At 41.8% G+C, this 20,775-nt stretch overlaps 1 protein-coding gene across 2 annotated transcripts in view; it reads right to left on the bottom strand.

Annotated features, from left to right (window-relative positions):
- Positions 1-3,062: 3,062 nt before the first annotated feature.
- Positions 3,063-20,775, bottom strand: part of ttll7 (tubulin tyrosine ligase-like family, member 7) — a 142,592-nt gene continuing 124,879 nt past the window's right edge. The window contains exons 19-21 of one of the 2 annotated variants that reach the window (XM_014215640.2): positions 18,205-18,365; positions 16,182-16,355; positions 3,063-5,469 (exon numbers count right to left, since the gene is read on the bottom strand). In XM_014215640.2, coding sequence (XP_014071115.2) covers positions 5,349-5,469; positions 16,182-16,355; positions 18,205-18,365 — 456 coding nt within the window. In that variant the 3' untranslated portion in view covers positions 3,063-5,348. Of the gene's footprint in view, positions 5,470-15,286; positions 15,688-16,181; positions 16,356-18,204; positions 18,366-20,775 lie in introns of those variants that run through there. The other variant, XM_045687265.1, reaches the window with a different exon arrangement.

The raw sequence follows: 20,775 nt of genomic DNA, 5'->3' as shown, positions 1-20,775 counted from the left end.
GGATTCAATGGCTCGCTTCATACTGAATACGGCAGTCAAAAAGATTCTACATGGAACCGCAAAGCACCCTTATGCTGATATAGGATAAATAATAATATAAACTTGAGAACCTCATTTGTTTTAAGCATTTTATTGCTATGTAAACTTAAAAATCCATACCTCAACTGAAAAGGTATTACTCTTAAATAACACAAAGTTCAGGAAAAATAAAATATTTGGCATTGTGAATTAATATTCATCAAAGTGTAAGGGGAAAATACATTTTTAGCACATAATTCCCGCCACACCTATTAGTAAGAGAGTTGTTGTAAAACGTACAGTGTACTTTATCACGAAGTCTGACTGCTTCCTATTACCGTTGAAAATCGAACCCATAAATTATGTGAGAAAAGTAACACAATCTAGCCTAGACACGTAATACTGCATTTCTCCCTATTAACATTTAAATAGTTCCTAATGAGGGTTTCTACTGTAATTGATCACATATTAACTTTAATTAACCTTAATTAAAGACCAATGGAACACATTAGTGAATGGATATGCGGTGTATTGGCACATCACTGTTTGCACTGGCACTTGTACCTGCGGGTGTGGGAAATAGGACACAGCTGCTAAAACACGCAATGGCAGCTCCTCGGGCGAGGCAAAGCACTGCAGTAACAGTACGACTTACAGAGAATCGCCAAAGAGACTCAAAAATGGACATGTGACATCATAATGATGTCCTTTTCTAGTTGTAGATTGAGAATGTCTACAACCAGGTAAAGATGTCTTTCTCATGACGATATCACGTCATGGAAAATAAATCATATTATTGTTGTTATCTGGTAAGATTTGTTTTACATAACAAGACATTTACAAAACTTCCTATTACAACCAACAGGGGTTCAAACTGGTTCAGGGAACAGAACCGAAAACGAACGACATTGTCAGAGGAACGGAAACAGAACCAGGAACGAAAGTGATCTCCAGTGTTCCGGAACAGAACCGGTATCTATAAATCTTGAAATACATTTAATAATGTTATATCTACTTCAAAAAATATTCCTAAAGTTTAGTATATAATTCTGTAATTCGGTGATGTTATAATGCTACTAATAGCCTAAACATATTCCAATTCATGTCATGATGTTCAGCGCTTCTAGCCAAGCCCTCTCCATGTCCACCCCTCTTCTCTTGCTCTCTCCTCACCCGTGAAAATTCAGTCACATCTCGTGCCTGCATTTATCTGACTAGTCAAAACTATTTTACCCTTTCCAGAGCAAGCTACACTATCAGCGCTAATTGGAGGAGTAAAATAATGAGCTGAATGTAAAAACGAAGTTGATTTCCCATGTTCCATTTTTTTTTTTTTTACAAAAAATGAACTATATGAAACATTACTTTTATGTGTTCGAATCGGTTCAGAACTTTATTTTCTGGTGGGATCACCGGAATGGAACATAAAAATAAGGGCTCTGCTCGGAACGATTGGAAAATAATTTTAGTTCCAACCTCTGACAACAAGTATGACATCAGAGGTGCCAATGACATAATTACATTATCGCAACCACTTTTGCCCCCCACTCATAAATAACACACACTAATTATGTGTCATACAATCCATATGTGATACAACACATACAGTACCAGTCAAAGGTTTGGACACACCTACTCATTCAATGGTTTTTCTTTATTTTTTACTATTTTCTACATTGTAGAATAATAGTGAAGACATCAAAACTATGAAATAACACATATGGAATCATGTAGTAAACAAAAAAGTGTTAAACATTATATTTGAGATTATTCAAAGTAGCCACGCTTTTGCCTTGATGACAGCTTTGCACACTCTTGGCATTCTCTCAACCAGCTTCATGAGGTAGTCTCCTGGAATGCATTTCAATTAAGAGGTGCGCCTTGTTAAAAGTTAATTTGTGGAATTTAATTCCTTCTTAATGCATTTGAGCCAATCAGTTGTGTTGTGACAAGGTAGGGGTGGTATACAGAAGATAGCCCTATTTGGTAAAAGACCAAGTCCATATTATGGCAAGAACAGCTCAAATAAGCAAATAAAGATGACAGTTCATCATTACTTTAAGACATGAATGTCAGTCAATTTGGAAAATTTCAAGAACTTTAAAAATGTCTTCATGTGCAGTCGCAAAAACCATCAAGCGCTATGATGAAACTGGCTCTCATGAGGACTGGCACAGGAAAGGAAGACCCAGAATCACCTCTGCTGCAGAGGATAATTTCATTAGAGGTACCAGACTCAGAAATTGCAGCCCAAATAAATTCTTCACAGATTTCAAGTAACAGACACATCTCAACATCAACTGTTCAGAGGAGACTACGTGAATCAGCCCTTCATGGTCGAATTGATGCAGATAAACCACTGCTAAAAGACACCAATAAGAAGAGGAGACTTGCTTGGGCCAAGAAACATGAGCAAAGGACATTAGACCGGTGGAAATCTGTCCTTTAGTCTGATGATTTGTGAGACGCAGAGTAGGTGAATGGATCATCTCTGCATGTGTGGTTCCCACTGTGAAGCATGGAGGACGAGGTGTGATGGTGTGGGGGTGCTTTGCTGGTGACACTGTCAGTGATTTATTTAGAATTCAACGCACACTTAACCAGCATGGCTACCACTGCATTCTGCAGCGATACGCCATCCCATCTGGTTTGCGCTTAGTGAGACTATCATTTGTTTTTCAACAGGACAATGACCCAACACACCTCCAGGCTGTGTAAGGGCTATTTGACCAAGAAGGAGAGTGATGGAGTGCTGCATCAGATGACCTGGCCTCCACAGTCACCCAACCTCAACCCAATTGAGATGGTTTGAGATGAGTTGGACTGCAGAGTGAAGCGAAGCATATGTGGGAACTCCTTTAAGATTTTTGGAAAAGCATTCCAGGTGACACTGGTTGAGAGAATGCCAAGAGTGCAAAGCTGTCGTCAAGGTAAAGGGTGGCTACTTTGAAGAATCTCAAATATAAAATATAATTTGATTTGTTTAACACTTTTTTGGTTACTACATGATTCCATATGTGTTATTTCATAGTTTTGATGTCTTCATTATTATTCTACAATGTAGAAAATAGTAAAAATAAAGAAAAACCCTTCAATGAGTAGGTGTGTCCAAACTTTTGACTGGTACTGTATATGAAATTTAAGATACCCACAAATCTAAATTTGTGTATTTAATGCGAGCGCAGACCAAAAGATTTAACAACACAAAAATTCAAGTATTTCCCATAATGCAGTTGTTCTGTCTATGGACAACGTCTGGGTGTAGAACTATAATCTATGCATGCAAGAACTACTGCTTACAGCATCATAAGCAGTATGTGGAGTAAGTCCTTGGTCATGTTCCAGATCACCTATATTGCAGTCTCGCTGCACACAGCAACCATGCGTGCCATGTCAACAACTTCCCAGTCGGGCGTCAGATTTCTATAAACACCTATCCAGACGTTGTGAGAATTGGCAGGCGACTGCAATGTAGTCAACAATGTAGTCGACCTGGTACCCGGAAACGGTGTGATATACTGCATATTCAACAGGACAATATCCGAGACTCCATTTTGGCTCCCTACGGTGAGGCTGCAAAGTCAACTCATTCACTGGGTAGCAGGGATGCTTGGCTCGCTAGTTGGAAATAAACATTCTAGACGCTCTGTGGCTATACTGTGCTGCACTTGTCATTACAGACCCAAAATATAAGCTATAGTTAAAAGTTTAAGGGTCAACTGCAACCAACATTGAGCACGGTCTCAAAATGAGGTGATCTCTCGTTAAACCATCAATATGCCCTAAAATAACCCACACTGCTGATCTCAATTGCAACCCCTATTGGCGACCATATTACCCCGCCCTAAAGCTGATGTGGATGTTACCTTTAAGTCCCGGTTGCTGCCAAACATTTTCAAGGCTATTTAGCCCTCTGGGTATTATCTTCGGTATAAATGAAACCTAATATTTGAGCAGATTAAGCACAGATTTCAATATCTGATAATCATTCCGTACAACTGAAATGAGGTAATTCCTCGTTTACCAGCGATAATCTACTGTGGCAATTTACGCTATACATTTTATTAATGTGAAGCTTGTGTTGGTATACTTACTTTTCATTTCCAATATTTAATCCATTAATAACTTGTCTTAATACAGTATGGTAATTTCTTATCAAAAGGGGAAAATAAACTATTCCTGAACTAAAATCAACTTAATCAAACCAATCATGATTTTGTTAATACAAACCTATATTTTTATTCAATTAGAGTCTAATCAAGGTATGTCAAATTACAAATTATATTCTAATATGGCCCAAACATAAACTTCTATAATGTACTGTATTATACTTTACTGTACTCGAGTAGAGTATATCTCAGTAGAGTGCAGAATAGTGCAGTTGCAGTTTAGTACTCTACTGTAATGTACTATACTCTACGTCCCTGTACTGAACTATACTATACTCAAGTTTCTTACAATTCACTGGGTCTATATTCTTACAATAAATATTGATTAATTCAACTGATCTGCTGGTTTATTCTGGTGGGTTTTTGGTTGCAAGCTAGTTTGTTTTAACACGCAAGTGCATGTAATCTCCCTTTAGCAGCGTTTTAAGAAATCCAGCGCTAACCTGCAGCTGCGCGTTCTACCTGTTGGTTGCAATTGACCCAATGGTTTTAAATAAGTTAGTCTTTCCTCGCTCTACTGTACTTTGGGTTGTATTGACAGGAAGTGACTGTTAAAACAATGTAAACTAAAGCATCACATTGAAATAAGTTAGACAATAAATAAAATACAAACAGCACCAAAATACATTTAGCAATTTTCATAGCCAGCAAAAAAAAGCGTATTTTTTTCTCAACAAAGGGATAACCTGTTAATCTCATTCCATCTGCATACTGCATCAGCATTCACTGCATTCATGGAACATTTTACAAAATAAATGTAAGAAACGTTGTTCTGTTAGTTTTTTTCCTTTACAGTACCTTGACTTGTAACTGTACAGTGAGCGTATATAATACAGCAATGTAAGGTACAATGAGAGAGAGAGAAAGAAAGAGAGATAAAGTGAGATCGAGAGAGACAGAGATACAGAGAAAGACTGGGTCGGGGGACATGAGAATGACCCATTGTCTGACACTAAGTGGAGCTCAGATCAAGAGTCCTGTTGGAACATTGGAGTGTTCTGGGCTGAGCAAGGGTGTCACTAATCTCACCCATATGCTCTAGCCTTTGTGGGGCCGCTGTGGGGTCCAAGGTCCACCAGTTCAGCCCTCTCAACTGGTTAGTTGAGGGGAGGAGGGATTGGCTGGGGGATACAGCTCATGAGGGTGGGCCTGGGCGGTCAGTCAGAACTGACCCATCCGGGTGGTGAACAGACTGCGTGAGCGCGGCATGGCCGATGAGACGTGGCCGAAGCTGGATGAAGGCCACTTCATGATGAACTGGGAGGTCACTGGCAGCAGATACCTGCACATACGGAGGGAAGGATGGAGGGAAGAGAGGAGGGGGAAGGTGGACAAGGGACATAATGAGGGGAGGATTAGAGGCCCAAAGGGTCACAGTGAAGAGATCATGGCCGCATTAACCCATTATCCCTGCAAGCTGACGACACATTCACGAGATGAAGATACGTCTCCCCTTTTGTTCCAGCCTAGACTAAAATACAGCACCTTTCTAATGATGAGCTATGACTATGAGATCTGCAGCCATCAAATAGACACATGGCAAAAATATATACAGTAGGTAGAGAAGGTGGGAATAACTCCAGTGTGAGGTGAGATGGCGTGAGCAAGTGAATCTAGAGCGCCTGGATCTGTTCTAATTAAATCAAATGTTATTTGTCACATGCGCCGAATACAACAGGTGTAGACTTTACCGTGAAATGCTTATTTACAAGCCCTTAATCAACAATGCAGTTCAAGAAATAGAGTTAAGAAAATATTTACTATATAAACAAAAGTATTTTTTTTTTCTTCATAAAATCAAAAAGTAACACAAGAAAATGATATAACAATAACGAGGATATATAGGGGGTACCTGTACCAAGTCAATGTGGGGGGTACATGTCAGTCAAGGTCATTTGTAAAGTGACTATGCATAGATAATAAACAGCGAGTAGCAGCAGTGTAAAAACAAAAAGGGGGGGGGTGTCAATGTGAATAGTCATTTGATTAGCTGTTCAGGAGTCTTATGGCTTGGGGGTAGAAGCTATTTAGGAAATTCTTAGACCAAGACTTGGCATTCCGGTACCCAGGTGGCTGTCTTTGACAATTTTTAGGGCCTTCCTCCGACACCACCTGGTGTAGAGGTCCTGGATGGCAGGAAGCTTGGCCCCGGTGATGTACTGAGCCGTTTGCACTACCCCCTGTAGTGCCTTGCGGTCGGAGGCCGAGCAGTTGCCATACCAGGCAGTGATGCAACCACTCAGGATGCTCTCGATGGTGCAGCTGTAAAACCTTTTGAGGATCTGAGGACCCATGCCAAATCTTTTCTGTCTCCTGAGGGGAATAGGTTTTGTCGTGCCCTCTTCACGACTGTCTTTGTGTGCTTGGACCATGTTAGTTTGTTGGTGATGTGGACGCCAAGGAACTTGAAGCTCTCAACCTGCTCCACTACAGCCCCGTCGATGAGAATGGGGGCGTGCTCGGTCCTCCTTTTCCTGTAGTCCACAATCATCTACTTTGACTTGATCACGTTAAGTGAGAGGTTGTTGTCCTTGCACCACACGGTCAGGTCTCTGACCTCCAAATAGGCTTATACAGCTCATTGAGTACGTCTTAGTGCCAGCATCAGTTTGTGGTGGTAAATAGACGGCTACGAATAATATAGATGAGAACTCTCTTGGTAGAGAGTGTGGTCTACAATTCATCATGAAATTGTTGCATGTTGCATTAATATTTTTGGTCATTGTAATAATAAATACACAATGAGTAACAATAACTTAGCAATATACACAGGGTACCAGTACTGAGTCAATGTGCGGGTGTACAAGGTAATTGAGGTAGATATGTACAGTACATATAACTAGGAATTAAGTGACTAGGCAACAGGATATATAATAAACAGTAGAAGCAGTGCGGTAGCAGAGAGAACAGTCTATGACTTGGGTGTCTGGAATCTTTGAAAAAATGTTGGGCCTTCCTCTGACACCACCTGGTATAGAAGTCCTGGATGACGGGGAGTTTGGCCCCAGTGATGTACTGGGCCATACACACTACCATCTGTAGCCCCTTGCGGTAGGATGCAAGCAGATGCCGTACCAAGCGGTGAAGCAGCCAGTCAAGATGCTCCCAATGTTGCAGCTGTATAACTTTTTGAGGATATGAGGGCCCATGCCAAATCCTTTAAGCCTCCTGAGGGGGAAGAAGCATTGTTGTGCCCTCTTCATGACTGTGTTGGTGTGTGTGGACCATGATAGATCCTTAGTGATGTGGACACCGAGGTACTTGAAGCTCTCGACCAGCTCCACTACAGCCCCGTCGATGTGAATGGGGGATGTGCTCGGCCCTCCGTTTCCTGTAGTCCACAATAAGCTCCTTTGTCTTGCTGACGTTGATGGAGAGGTTGTTGCCCTGGCACCACACTGCCAGATCTCTGATCTCTACCTAATAGGCCGTCTCACTGACATCAGTGATCAGGCCTACCACCGTCGTGTCGTCAGCAAACTTAATGATGGTGTTGGAGTCGTGGGTGAAAAGAGAGTACAGCAGGGGACTAAGCACGCACCCCTGAGGGATCCCCATGTTGCGGGTCAGTGTGGAGGATGTTTTGTTGCTTACCCTCAGCACCTGGGGGCAGCCAGTCAGGAAATCTAGGATCCAGTTGCAGAGGGAGGTGTTCAGTCCTAGGGCCATTAGCTTAGTGATGAACTTGGTGTTGGCACTATGGTGTTGAACGCTGAGCTGTAGTCAATGAACAGCATTCTCACATAGGTGTTTCTCTTGTCCAGATGGGAGAGGGCAGTGTGGAGTGCAATAGAGATTGCGTCATCTATGGATCTGTTGGGGCTATATGCGAATTGGAGTGGGTCCAGTGTGTCTGGGATGATGGTGTCGATGTGAGCCATGACCAGCCTTTCAAAGCTTTTCAGAGTGCAACGGGGCGATAGTCATTTCGACAGGTTACCTTGGGGTTCTTGGACACAGAGACTATGGTGGTCTGCTTGGAACATGTAGGTATTACAGACTGGGTCAAGGTGAGGTTGAAAATGTCAGTTGCTGGTCAGCGCATGCTCTGAGTACGGGTCCTGGTAATCCATCTGGCTCTGCCGCATTGTGAATGTTTACCTGTTTAAAGGTCTTACTCACATCGGCTACGGAGAGCTTGAATAAAACAGCAATCTGTGATTGATTTGCCCATTTTTGTACTTTGAAATTAATGCTGTAAACCCATTGATTGATGAAGAATATAACTTACAAATGCCTAATGAGCTTAGATCAACTGTCCTACCCCCATCAGAACCTAAAATATAAGCTTGTTTAAATCCCTTGTTTGTAAACAATGTAATTGTAAACAAACACTGTATAGCCTCAAAAAATGGTTAAAACTATAATTCTGAGATCATGCATGGTCAATTCTTGCATCCATTGCTCTGTTTATGAATTTGAGAGTGGTTACATTTCTCCAGCCCCATGCCTAAGCTAATTACCAAAAAAGTGGCGTGTTCACCACTTTGTTATTGTTTGAACTGCAGATTTCCTCTTTAAATACGAGTACAGCTCAACCAGAAACAACTCACTGTAACACTTTGCTTTATAACTTATAAGCATGTATGCACCTGTATAATGTCTTATAACAAGGCGCATAATATGTTATTTAACTATTTGTATCAACATTTCAACTCATTCAAAATGGCAAGGGACATCAATGAATTAACTCAGGGAGAACAAAAATGGCATTTGAGTAAAAAGCTTGATCGAATTTTACAGATCTGAATGGCTAACTAATAAAACAGTTTGTCAACTAAACCATATGGATTATGGTGCGAATTAATGTTCTTCTGTTAGCTGGCAGATAACACTGTTCACTCTGACATACTTTCCCTGTAAAATATCTCCTGGACAAATTAGTCGAGCTGCTTCTTCTTCTTTTTAAAGTCGACCAAAAAAAGAATTGCTGCGTCGAGGGCATCTGCCGCAACAGAGCCCGACCCAGGAGAGTTGGGCAGGATTCAAATTAACTTCATTTAGTTCAAGAAGAATGTCCTTGAAAACCACTCAAGTGGGCCGTGCGGGTACTTTCGATTGCGGTTGTTAAACTACCCACCCACAGTACTACTTGGCCTGTTCTAGAGCTCAACCATTCAATGGAGCAAGGCCGGAAGAGAAGGAGAGCGAGGGAGGGTGGATTACTTAGCCAATACCCTCTCGAATTGCTGCACTGCTTCACTACATCCTCGCAACTTCAGGGGCACTGCTTACAATGGTTTCCGATGGGACATTGACTTTTATACTTACAGTAGGATGGTGTTGCAGGATTTTCTGTCACCTTTCGGGTTCATCCCTTTCCTCGTTTCTGATTATGTTGGTCTGTGTCCAAAATGGCACCCTATTCCCTAATCTGTTTAAAAGTAGTGCACTACATAGGGAATAGGGATCCATTTCTGGAAGAAGCTTTGATTTCTCCTGAAGGCTTTCCTCTGTATCTGATATCCGTTCTGTTTGAGTTTTATTACAAACCCCCTAGACCGTGTTTGAAGGGGATCAGTCTGAAACTTTGGTGTGTGTTACACTTCCTGGAAGGCATAACCATATTTCTTACACGGAACACTTGTTGGCCAATGTATGGAAATTCCACTGCAAGAAATGAAATTCAAACATGAACTATGCGGTGATGCTTGTGGGTGGTGGTTAGTGATTGTCTGTACTATTTTCCCTTTCTATTTCTCATGAATTCACACAGAGAACATTCTGTCCACACTAGGTAGGCCAATCGCGTGATATGGTCCCGACACTATAGCACGCAGAACCCTGATCACTCTGCGGGCTATAGTTAATTGGACCCTCTGTAACACGTCTTCCAGGTCTTGGGCTTTTGATCATGGATGAGCTGCTTGCAGTAACCTGCCAGTTGAAAGTCCAGGAGAAGCCACTGCTGTGGAGCCCTGCTTCAATTCAAATCGTCAGTGTGAAGAGACCGAGCTCCAAACTCGCCCCTGCATTATGTGGAGTACCTCCAACAGGCCCTGCACTGTTCAAGGTCTCTGTTAGCGACACAACTGCCAAGCAGAATAACAGAGTCTTGACTAAGTGAAAGAAGTGAACATGATCAAAATCCGTACAGAGAAGGTCATCTTTGACCGATTCCACAGACAAAACCCAATTAACCTGATTGTTATTCCTTTAAAAAAATGGGGGAAAATGAAATAAGGTCCAAAACCTTAACTGTACTGAATAGAATAATTCACATTGTACTTTTCAGCTGGATTCAAGCAACTATGGTGGATGTGTAACCAGGCCAGGTCAGTACATCTTGGTCTGTTCGGTTTGGTTCAATTCACTAGCGTGAAAAGCCATCTAGGCTCACAATAATACTGTTGTGTGACTATGTTCATATGTTCTGCCCACACAGAAAGAGAAGGCCTGTTCTCAGACCTACTGTATGTGATCACTGACACACGTGTTCTGTACTCCTACCATGAGAAGTGCTTAAGTTAGAGAGTCTCTCATCACTGAGACCCACTCCAGTGTGTGTGTGTGTGTGTGTGTGTGTGTGTGTGTGTACTGCAGAATATATGTCTGTGTAAAATGCGTATGTGAGAGTGTGAGTGTGTGTGTTCGGCATGCGCGTGTGTGTTGCATATGTGTGCATTTATGAGTGTTAGTGTGTGTGTGTGTCAGGTAAGCAGGCAGCATAAGGATGCAGGTCAGGGGGTCCAGACACAACGGCAGTGAGTAGGGTATGAGTCACAGGCTAGCAGAAGGAGGTGACAGGTGCAAGATGGTGCTCTTCTCATAGGCAGACATAATGTCACCCCATCGAGACAAAGCATGTGGCTAATGACAAAAGAACCGTAACCAGCCCCATGGTGGCCATGGGGCATTCACAAGTGTCTGATGGACTCAAAGGAAGGATGGCCATCGTTGTGAAACTGTGGTAAGCACGCAGTGCAATGGAAGCCATTCTGTGTCAGTGACGAGAAGAGGTTAGGTTATTGGTCGGCCAGGGCTCACAGTCTCTTGCGATTGCATGTTGACAGGCTGCTTCCCAACAGTCTCAATTTGTTTACTTTCCTTGCCTCCTTTCCTACATAACCTCTAATCTGTCCTTTCACCAGTCAGCTTTCTTGACCTTTAGACTAAGTCTGACGAAAAAAGGAGACAAGGTGAGGAATCTATCTGAGACTATTGGGACACAGCTACAGTAAGCCACAGTTAGCATGAAGGTGTGCAGTGGGGGATTGGGGTAGGGCTCAATTCCATTTTTATTTCAGTCAAATTCAGATGATGAATTGAAAGTCCAAGGGTCCAAGATGTTTGGATTCTTGAATTTTTTATTTCGATTCCTGTCCAGAGTTGACTGAATTTAAATGGAATACACTTGGAAAGTGTAAACACAACTGGAGACACCTCATTACCACGTTTTTTAAAGCATTATGGTAGCTAGTGAAAGAGTGTAGGAGCAGTTGCTAACTAACTGTAAATAACTTTAGCTAGCTAACTAACTAACTTGGCTAACTGTGGGGTGAAACTATTCACTTATTCAGTTAGTTAGCTACCACACTTCTCTTTTCTCACAAACGTAATGCTGCATTTAGCTAGCTAGCTGAGGGGCGAAATAATTCACAGCAACATAACGCTGCCTTTGGCTAGCTAGCTAACTAACTTGGAAAACTGTGGGGCGAAACAATGAACTTATTCACATTTAGTTAGCTACCACACTGCTCTTTACTAGCAAACATAATGCTGCATTTAGCTAGGTAGCTAACTAACTTGACTAGCTGTGGGGCAAAACAATTAACTTATTCACAGATAGTCAGCTACCACACCGCTCTTTGCTAGAAAACATAAAGCTGCCTCCAAAACTAGCAAGTGGTCTCTACTAACATTTCGATGTTTGCAACATGTGGTCTTTCCAAGCATATTGAGATCAACCCTGCTGAGGACTCAGTCAGACTGTAGGCAGCAAAGGGGTGAGGCCAGAGTGAGGGGAGGAATAGAGGTCACTGAATCGAGCATAGACCTGCGTCAACGGGCGCGATGGCAGAGGAAGAAGAGCCATGGGCGGAGGTGGCTGGTCCTGCAGCCAATGGTGAGCTTCCGTGGTGAGCACACACACACACACACACACACACACACACACACACACACACACACACACACACACACACACACACACACACACACACACACACACACACACACACAGGAAGTTGAGAGATAGACCAATGTATTATTTGAATGGACAGAAGGAAGGATACCCCTCAGGGGGTAAGCAGGTAAATAGTATTAATTCAGGCAGGTTGCTTAATTCTCTTTCATATGCATGACTTTCCCCATAGGAGTGCTAAACGTGGGCCGCTGGCTGGTCGGTGCCGAGCCACATATTCCCCTGGAGGCAGTGGTTCAATACCTGTTCCGACACTCACTTTTCTATGCTGTATCCCTCTCATCTAGCTCCCCATCTCATATTCTAAAATAATACCTGTCAATAGAAACTTCAAAATACCCTAAAAAGAATTGTTTAGTCCGACACACAAATACACACACCACCCCACTCCTACCCCTGCCTCTTGCCATTGAAAGGCGTCAAGTTCCTCAAAGATAAGGCATGAAGTTCTTTAAAAGAGATTCTTCAACACAGTCGACTATTATGCTCTGGTCCAAAATAGTTCACTATATAGGGAAAAGGGTATCATTTGGAACGCATACAAAGTCGGTGTATCCAGACTACGGATGTGACAAATGGAAACATTTTCTTAATGTTTAAACTGCTGGTTTTCTGTTAAAACTATAAGAAAGAAATCATACAATTCCATCTAAATTCACAATATAGATGGTCTACATCATGCTTCCCACAAAGAAAGAGAGACATTTTTATATTTTATGCTGCTTTTTCTTTTCATGACGGTGGCGTGTGTAGCTTGCTGTTGTTGTCGTCCAATCACAAGTCATAGAGCTAGAGCCACCGTATTGCAAGTTATTAGGAGATATCTAAGCTAATCAATGGAAGATGGAATTAAAATGACAGAACTAAAAGTGAAATGTGAAGGACAGGCGTAAAAACAGGTAGGCTGCTACTTAATAATCTGAATGGAGTTGTTATTTACTATGGGAAGGGGAGAAAGCGCACAGTTAACAAAGTAGCTAAAGCTCGTTTTTTTAAACTAATGTAGGCATTTGTTACATTTTTCTTTTCCCTTCATGATGATGATCAGGACCTAATACAGACTATCCAAAATCCCCCCGACCCGCACCCTTTTTAATGACTAAATTAGAAAGTGCAAAGTGATAGCCTGTTAAATATACGCTGGTTATGAATCATCTAAAGCGTTCTGGGGGATGGAGCAGGCGTAAGGTCATTTGTGGCGCGCCTCATCTGGCTCATAATTGAATTAAACTGGCCTCAGGGGGCTTGCTAACCTGCACGCTAATCCCAAGGTCATTACTTCCTGTTAACATTGTAGCCCTGTGTGTTCTTAGCTTGTGTTCCAAATGGCACCCAATTCCCTATATAGCGCACTACTTTTGACCAGGGCCCATAGGCTATGGTCAAATGTAGTGCACTATATATAGTACCAGTCAAAAGTTTGGACACATCTACTCATTCCAGGGTTTTTCTTTATTTTTACTATTTTCTACATTGTAGAATAATAGTGAAGACATTAAAACTATGCAATAACACATATGGAATCATGTAGTAACCAGAAAAGTATATTTTATATTTGAGATTCTTCGAAGTAGCCACCCTTTGCCTTGATGACAGCTTTGCACACACTTGGCATTCTCTCAATCATCTTCATGAGGAAGTCACCTGGAATGCATTTTAATTAACAGGTGTGCCTTGTTAAAAGTTAATTTGTGGAATTTATTTCCTTCTTAACGCGTTTGAGACAATTAGTTGTGTTGTGACAAGGTAGGGGTGGTATACAGAAAATAGCCCTATGGTGGTAAAAGACCAAGTCCATATTATGGAAAGAACAGCTCAAATAAGCAAAGAAAAACGACAGTCCATCATTACTGTAAGACATGAAGGTCAGTCAATGCAGAACATTTCAAGAACTTTTAAAGTTTCTTGAAATGCAGTCACAAAAACCATCAAGCGCTATGAAGAAACTGGCTCTCATGAGGACCGCCACAGGAAAGGAAGACCTAGAGTTACCTCTGCTGCAGAGAATAAGTTCATTAGAGTTAACTGCACTTCAGATTGCAGCCCAAATAAATGCTTCACAGATTTCAAGTAACAGACACATCCCAACATCAACTTTTCAGAGGAGACTGCGTGAATCAGGCCTTCATGGTTGAATTGCTTCAAAGAAAACACTACTAAAGGAAACCAATAAGAAGAAGAGACTTGCTTGGGCCAAGAAACACAAGCAATGGACATTAGACCGGTGGAATCTCTCCTTGGTCTGATGAGTCAAATTTTTTTATTTCTGGTTCCAAATGCTGTGAGACACAGAGTAGGTGAACGGATAATATCCGCATGTGTGGTTCTCACTGTGAAGCATGGAGGAGGAGGTGTGGGGGTGCTTTGCTGGTGACACTGTCAGTGATTTATTTAGAATTCAACACACACTTAACCAGCATGGCTACCACAGCATTCTGCAGCGATATGCCATCCCATCTGGTTTGCGCTTAGTGGGACTGTCATTTGTTTTTCAACAGGACAATGATCCAACACACCTCTAGGCTGTGTAAAGGCTATTTGACCAAGAAGTAGAGTGATGGAGTGCTGCATCAGATGACCTGGCCTCCACAATCACCCAACATCAACCCAATTGAGATGGTTTGGAATGAGTTGGACCGTAGAGTGAAGGAAAAGCAGCCTGCTCAAAATATGTGGGAACTCTTTCAAGACTGTTGGAAAAACATTTCATGTGAAGCTGGTTGAGAGAATGCCAAGCTGTCATCAAGGCAAAGGGCGGCTACTTTGAAGAATATAAAATATATTTTGATTTGTTTGACACTTTTTTGGTTACTACATGATTCCATATGTGTTATTTCAAAGTGTTGATGTCTTCACTATTATTCTACAATGTAGAAAATAGTAAAAATAAAGAAAAATGAGTAGGTGTGTCCAAACTTTTGACTGGTACTGTAGGTGATAGAGTGCCATTTGGGACGCATCTTAAAAGTTTACACGTTCAAAACCAATCCCCCACCAAGTCTTATGAGGATCGACATTAAAAATAGAAGAGTTATAGAAAGGGTATAGAGGCTGGGGTCAGTTGTTGGTCAGGTGAGATTCCTGTGAAGAATTGTAGTTAGGGCGGAATGGGGAGTTGTCGGGGTACAAAGGTTCGGAAATAACATTGTGAGCTGCCTGCATAAAAAGTTTCAAATGAAAACCATACTTTTTTAGGGATTAGGAAGGGTAGACGTGTTGGGGGTTTAAGGAGTAATATTAAAGCTTGGCAGGGGGGCAACAGAGTTAGGCAGGGAAGTGGGGGTACCACCTAGCCCAGGTATTGTTAGGAGAAACACTGAAAGAGAAAATATAAACACATACCACTTGGTTCAGGTGCTAGATAGAGAAAGAAAATGAATGAAAAAAAAAGTATGTATTGGTGTGGTGCACAACACTTGCGTAACATTCTGATCCATACTAGAATTTTCATCAGGTCTGAGATTCGAAACATTGTAATACCAATGGGAATCATAACATTGTCCAAGTCTCACTAACAACTCCATATTGGGAGTTGGAGTAAAAAATTCCTTAATTTCATACGTTTTTTTCAGAAATCCCATTTGGAGGCTTCCCAGAATCAGGAGGGAATTAGCATAGTCACCTCAAACCAGGAATTCTGTAAAACCTGGGAACTGGGAAAGTTTCTACCTCCAACCAGGATTTCGGGAAAAACCAAGGAACATCAGGAAAGTTTCATCCTCCAACCAAGATTTTTTTAAAGGGTACAGAATTTTACAACTGAAGTTGGAAGCATATCAGTTGCAAAAATGATTTGTTTCATCAGTAGAAAACAAAGGAAGAATGGACGTTGATTGGATGTTGATCCTCACCTAGTGTCGTCCCATTCGGGGCTGAGGCCGGTGAGCGAGCCCCGGGACTCGGAGACAAATTTGTAGACAACGAGGAGGCAGTCCCTGCACAGCTGCACCAGCCTCTGGCAGCACTGGAGCTCCTGCTGCGATACCACCTCACTGCTCTTACTGAAGATGGTCTCCCACGACGAGCTGCGCCACAGAACACACACACACAAAGACATAAGAGGGGATAAAACAAATGCTGTACATTTAACCCCCTTTATCACACTGGCCATTCCCCCCGACTGTGAGGCGCTCAGAACTGTGAGAGAACTGAGGGGTTGGGGCGTTTTAATATAAACCCTCTCAATTCTTTGGGTTTTTGAACGGTTTAGAGACAGTTTTTTCTTCTTTCTCTTTCAAAGCCCTGTTAAATTCCGACCGCAATAGTCGCGGCGGCGTTTGATTGTCGAAGTTGCTCAGATGAAATATCAAACGAGGGGTCTCGTGGATCTCAAGTGTACGTTTACACCGCCTGGTCTTAGCGAGTAGCGAGGTGGGCTCCAACGCTGCATGACGCCGGGCCCCCCTGCAGCGTTTATCCTGTAGCTACGGCGGCCCACGTCCTCCGGAGCGCGCTCCCTAATTAAACGCAAGCAGCATGTGGTGCCTGAGCCGCATCTGCTGGCTAATCCGCCCGGAGACTCGGACTCTCATCAAGTGAAATAAAGCCACTCACTGACTCGAACAAGGCTACAGTACGGCACACTCGGTCATTGACAATCAATTACCAGCTGTGGCAGTTGCCGGGGCAGCTATACAAAAACCCACGTAGCCCCCCACGACGAGTGCTGCTAACTGCTTACAAAAAGAATATGGAGAGGGAGGAAAAGGTTGAACCTTTATCAGCAACGAGATGAGAAGCTTGCTGCACCACAGCTGGCTCTTGAAGATGATATAATATAATGTATGTGTGTGTGTGTCTGTAGATATGTGAATAGGAGTGTGTGTGTTTCTATAAGGATGCAGAGTGAGATGAGTCACTATGTAGAAAGCCACTTACAGTCGGCACAAAAATGGCACACAAAAAAAGTCGGGAGAGACATCAAAGGACCTTTCTACAAACAGAAGTGAGTGAGGAAAGAAGAGTATGGGACCTACTTTAGCCTTTCCTTCCTTCCTTCCTTCCTTCCTTCCTTCCTTCCTTCCTTCCTTCCTTCCTTCCTTCCTTCCTTCCTTCCTTCCTTCCTTCCTTCCTTCCTTCCTTCCTTCCTTCCTTCCTTCCTTCCTTCCTTTCTGACACATTAAAAGCCCCGATGATAAGAAAACAAGATCTGTGGCCACATTACGCAGACTGAGAAATGTGTCTCGACTCTGATAGACACGTGTTGCTTTCATCCCTGTAGCTCTTTGCAGGATGAGAGGGACTCCGTCTACTCTGTCTGTCTATATGGTCTGCCTGTCTGTCTACTCTGTCTGTCCGGATGTCTGTCTACTCTGTCTGTCCGGATGTCTGCCAGTCTGCCTGTGATCTCCACAGCAGTGCATGGCTGGGCCTGTCAATAAGTGCACCAGCTGTCAATCAAACATGCATTGGGCAGAATGTGGAGCCTAATAAATGCTGATTTCATCATGCTGTAGCATGGATTTCAGTTGTTACATACTTGATTGCTACATACTTTCTGGACATTTGTTACTGAAATATGCACTTATCAAGGCAGAAAAAGACACGCACAATCCCAAATCGATCCATAGTTCCTACCCTCTTTGCACTTGGGGTGATCTGAGAGAATTGGAAAGGTGTAAGAACAATGGTGAAAATTCCACTTAGTCTATCAGAGGACGGGGGAAAGGTGTTGCTATTACCATATTGTTAATACTCTCATATCTTTGCAGGTGCATAGGGGATAGTGGGTGGAGGTCGATATGGGATTGAGCACTACAGTACCAAGTATTGAAGAGAAATCAGGTATTGAGAGAGAGAGTGACAGACAGAGACAGAAAGAGAATGAGAGAGAGATTGATTCGGAGAGACAACAAAAGAGAGAATGAGACCTACCCAGTGTTGGAGAACAAGTTCCACAGGCCCTGTCCGTGGCTCCAGAGCAGTCGGTTAAAGACGCGGTTGAAAAGGCGATACAAATGTAAACTGTCCACGTCGGGCTCCCTCCAAAGCCGCTGCAGCACCGAGCGTACGTTGGTACGGACGATGTCCAGAACCTTCATGAGACATTAAAGAAACAGACGAAAAAAAGGGAAAGTGATAGGAAGAGAAAAACGTTAGTATGTATGATGTCAAGAAACTTCATCAAACATAAAAAAAAAACACACAAAGATGGAGGGAGAGAAAGAAAATAAAAATAAATCAAGGTTTGAACAGACGCCAGGGGGACAGCATGAAAGACCAAAGCAACACACTACTATTATTCGTCATACTTCAATTACTTCTTCTTCTTCTTATTATTATTCCCACCGCTACTCCTCCTACAGCTTTTATGTGAAACATACCATTTAACTTTACAATGTGCACAGAGGTCTAACTTGAGTTGCTGACATATGATTTTTATACTCATCATACTTTTACAAATATAATCACTTAAAAATGCTAATTTTAACATGGAGGTCTTGGGTGACCAAAATATTACATTTTAGAAACATTGCTATTGATACACCTTTTACGATACAGAACACTCCAAATTACAAACCCTGCAAAAATCATTCTGATAACTATTATACCTCCTTTTACAATATTTAACTTTTTGTAATTCCAAAAACTCCCATTAGTTAACATGGTGGTTCAAAACTAAACTTAATTGCCTAGCAACTCAGAAACCAGTTTTATATGAACAAGTAACTCCTTTTATAAGTTGAAGTATGCAAATATTGTCAAAATAACACTTGTAAATTCAATACCTGATGTTTCCTATAGTCCTACTAATGCTTTTTTTACTGATAAAATAAGCCGTTTATAGGGCTGCCAACTTTTGAAGAAAGCTTGGAGTGAGATTTGCTGTGAATTTCAAGGGCACAACTCTTAGACGGTGGAAAATTGCACTGTTTTAAAGCTCATTTCCTGCAATTCCATGTATTTTGACATGGCTTAGGCTATGACCAGGGTGATCTGTATTGTAATAAAAAACCACAGGTCAGGTGGATTCAGGATGTTTTGAACATGAAATGAACACTCATAATTTGATGACATTCTAACTTTGAGTTTTTGGGGGGATGAAACTTAAAGTATGCTAATATATTTTTAAAATCTTTCTTCTTTTTTTTCTACAAAATCCTGTTTGCTCTCCAGGAGGGTTGGCCACCCCTGATCTATGTTTCCCAAGTCCTGGGTGTTTCTCACAATCACCCAACCTTCAAGAAAAATCGAATGAAAATCAAAATTCAGGTGGTTTATGCCTACTAGTTGAAGATCATTGCCATCGTCTTACTCTACATAGACAAATATGAAGCGTTTCTGAGTTGTGACCCACCATACAATCTCTGCCTAGCATGTGCACAATGTTAAAATGTCAAAAATTATATTTCATTCCTGGAGCATTTAATATCCAATGGTTATTTGTATTCAAAACTGTCCATGAATGGCTGCAAAAATACATAGCCTTATATAATTCATTTTCAAAGACACAACTAGGCACATCAGATTTCAAATATGTGATTACACTGTAGTGTAATCAGTAGTGTTCTCGCTGACAAGAGCAGTAATTTTGTGTTTTAGCCCAATGTAAAGAATGAGAATTGTTTCACTGATCAGACTAAATAAAGTACAGTGCCTTGCAAAAGTATTCATCGTATTCAATAGAAAACATCTCATGAAGACAAGATTACGTAAATGTGCCCCTATACCCTAACCACATTATTTTCGGAATCAAACTTACACTTTTGGGTTCACAAGCTATTTGACAAAATGATCAGGTCCCCATACCAAACTTCCCTGATAAAACATACTGTCTTCTGCCTTTTCGTTGTCACAGCCTAAATGCCAATCACCAAACGAGGGGACTAATGCAAGTGTGGATTAAATCCACTTTAGAACATGCTGTCAAAAGGCTGCATTCTGCAATAGGGATGGGAGTAACAGCAACATTGTCGATAAAACAGTGCCACTGTGCTACTCCTTTTACAGTTTTATAAACTCAGCAGAGAATGTGCTCTCTCTCCATTCATCGCCACTCTAATCTTGAGGAGCATTTGTTTAAAACATGCATCTAATCTCCTTCATACCTTACATAAATAGACCAATAATACTGTATGCTTCAATGTGCTGCAGTTCACAGCGCTGTGGCAAGACAGGACAATGATAGGTTCCGCTCATGATGTTAAATTACAGGCGCAGATGCTCCAATTTCAAAACAAATTGGAGCGCAGTTGAAAGTTAACGAGCTGACTAATCAAAAAAATAAAAGCAGTACTTTTCAATGCGTGAGATAAGAAGTGCATTGGCCGTGAGACACGCATTTGACCCTCTTCTCACGCCAAAAATGTAGCTAGCTAGTTAGCTCGTTCTAGTTCTTATGTCTCTAGTTAGCTAGCTAGCTCTGTCTTTTAAGAAATCTACTGACCACTACTGAACCGCAAAATTACTGACCACAACCACACAACCACAACAACACAACTAGTC

This window comes from Salmo salar, chromosome ssa10 (genome assembly GCF_905237065.1).
Source record: "Salmo salar chromosome ssa10, Ssal_v3.1, whole genome shotgun sequence".
In the NCBI taxonomy this organism is placed as follows: Eukaryota; Metazoa; Chordata; class Actinopteri; order Salmoniformes; family Salmonidae; genus Salmo; species Salmo salar.
This window is presented reverse-complemented; position numbering and strand designations above follow the sequence as displayed.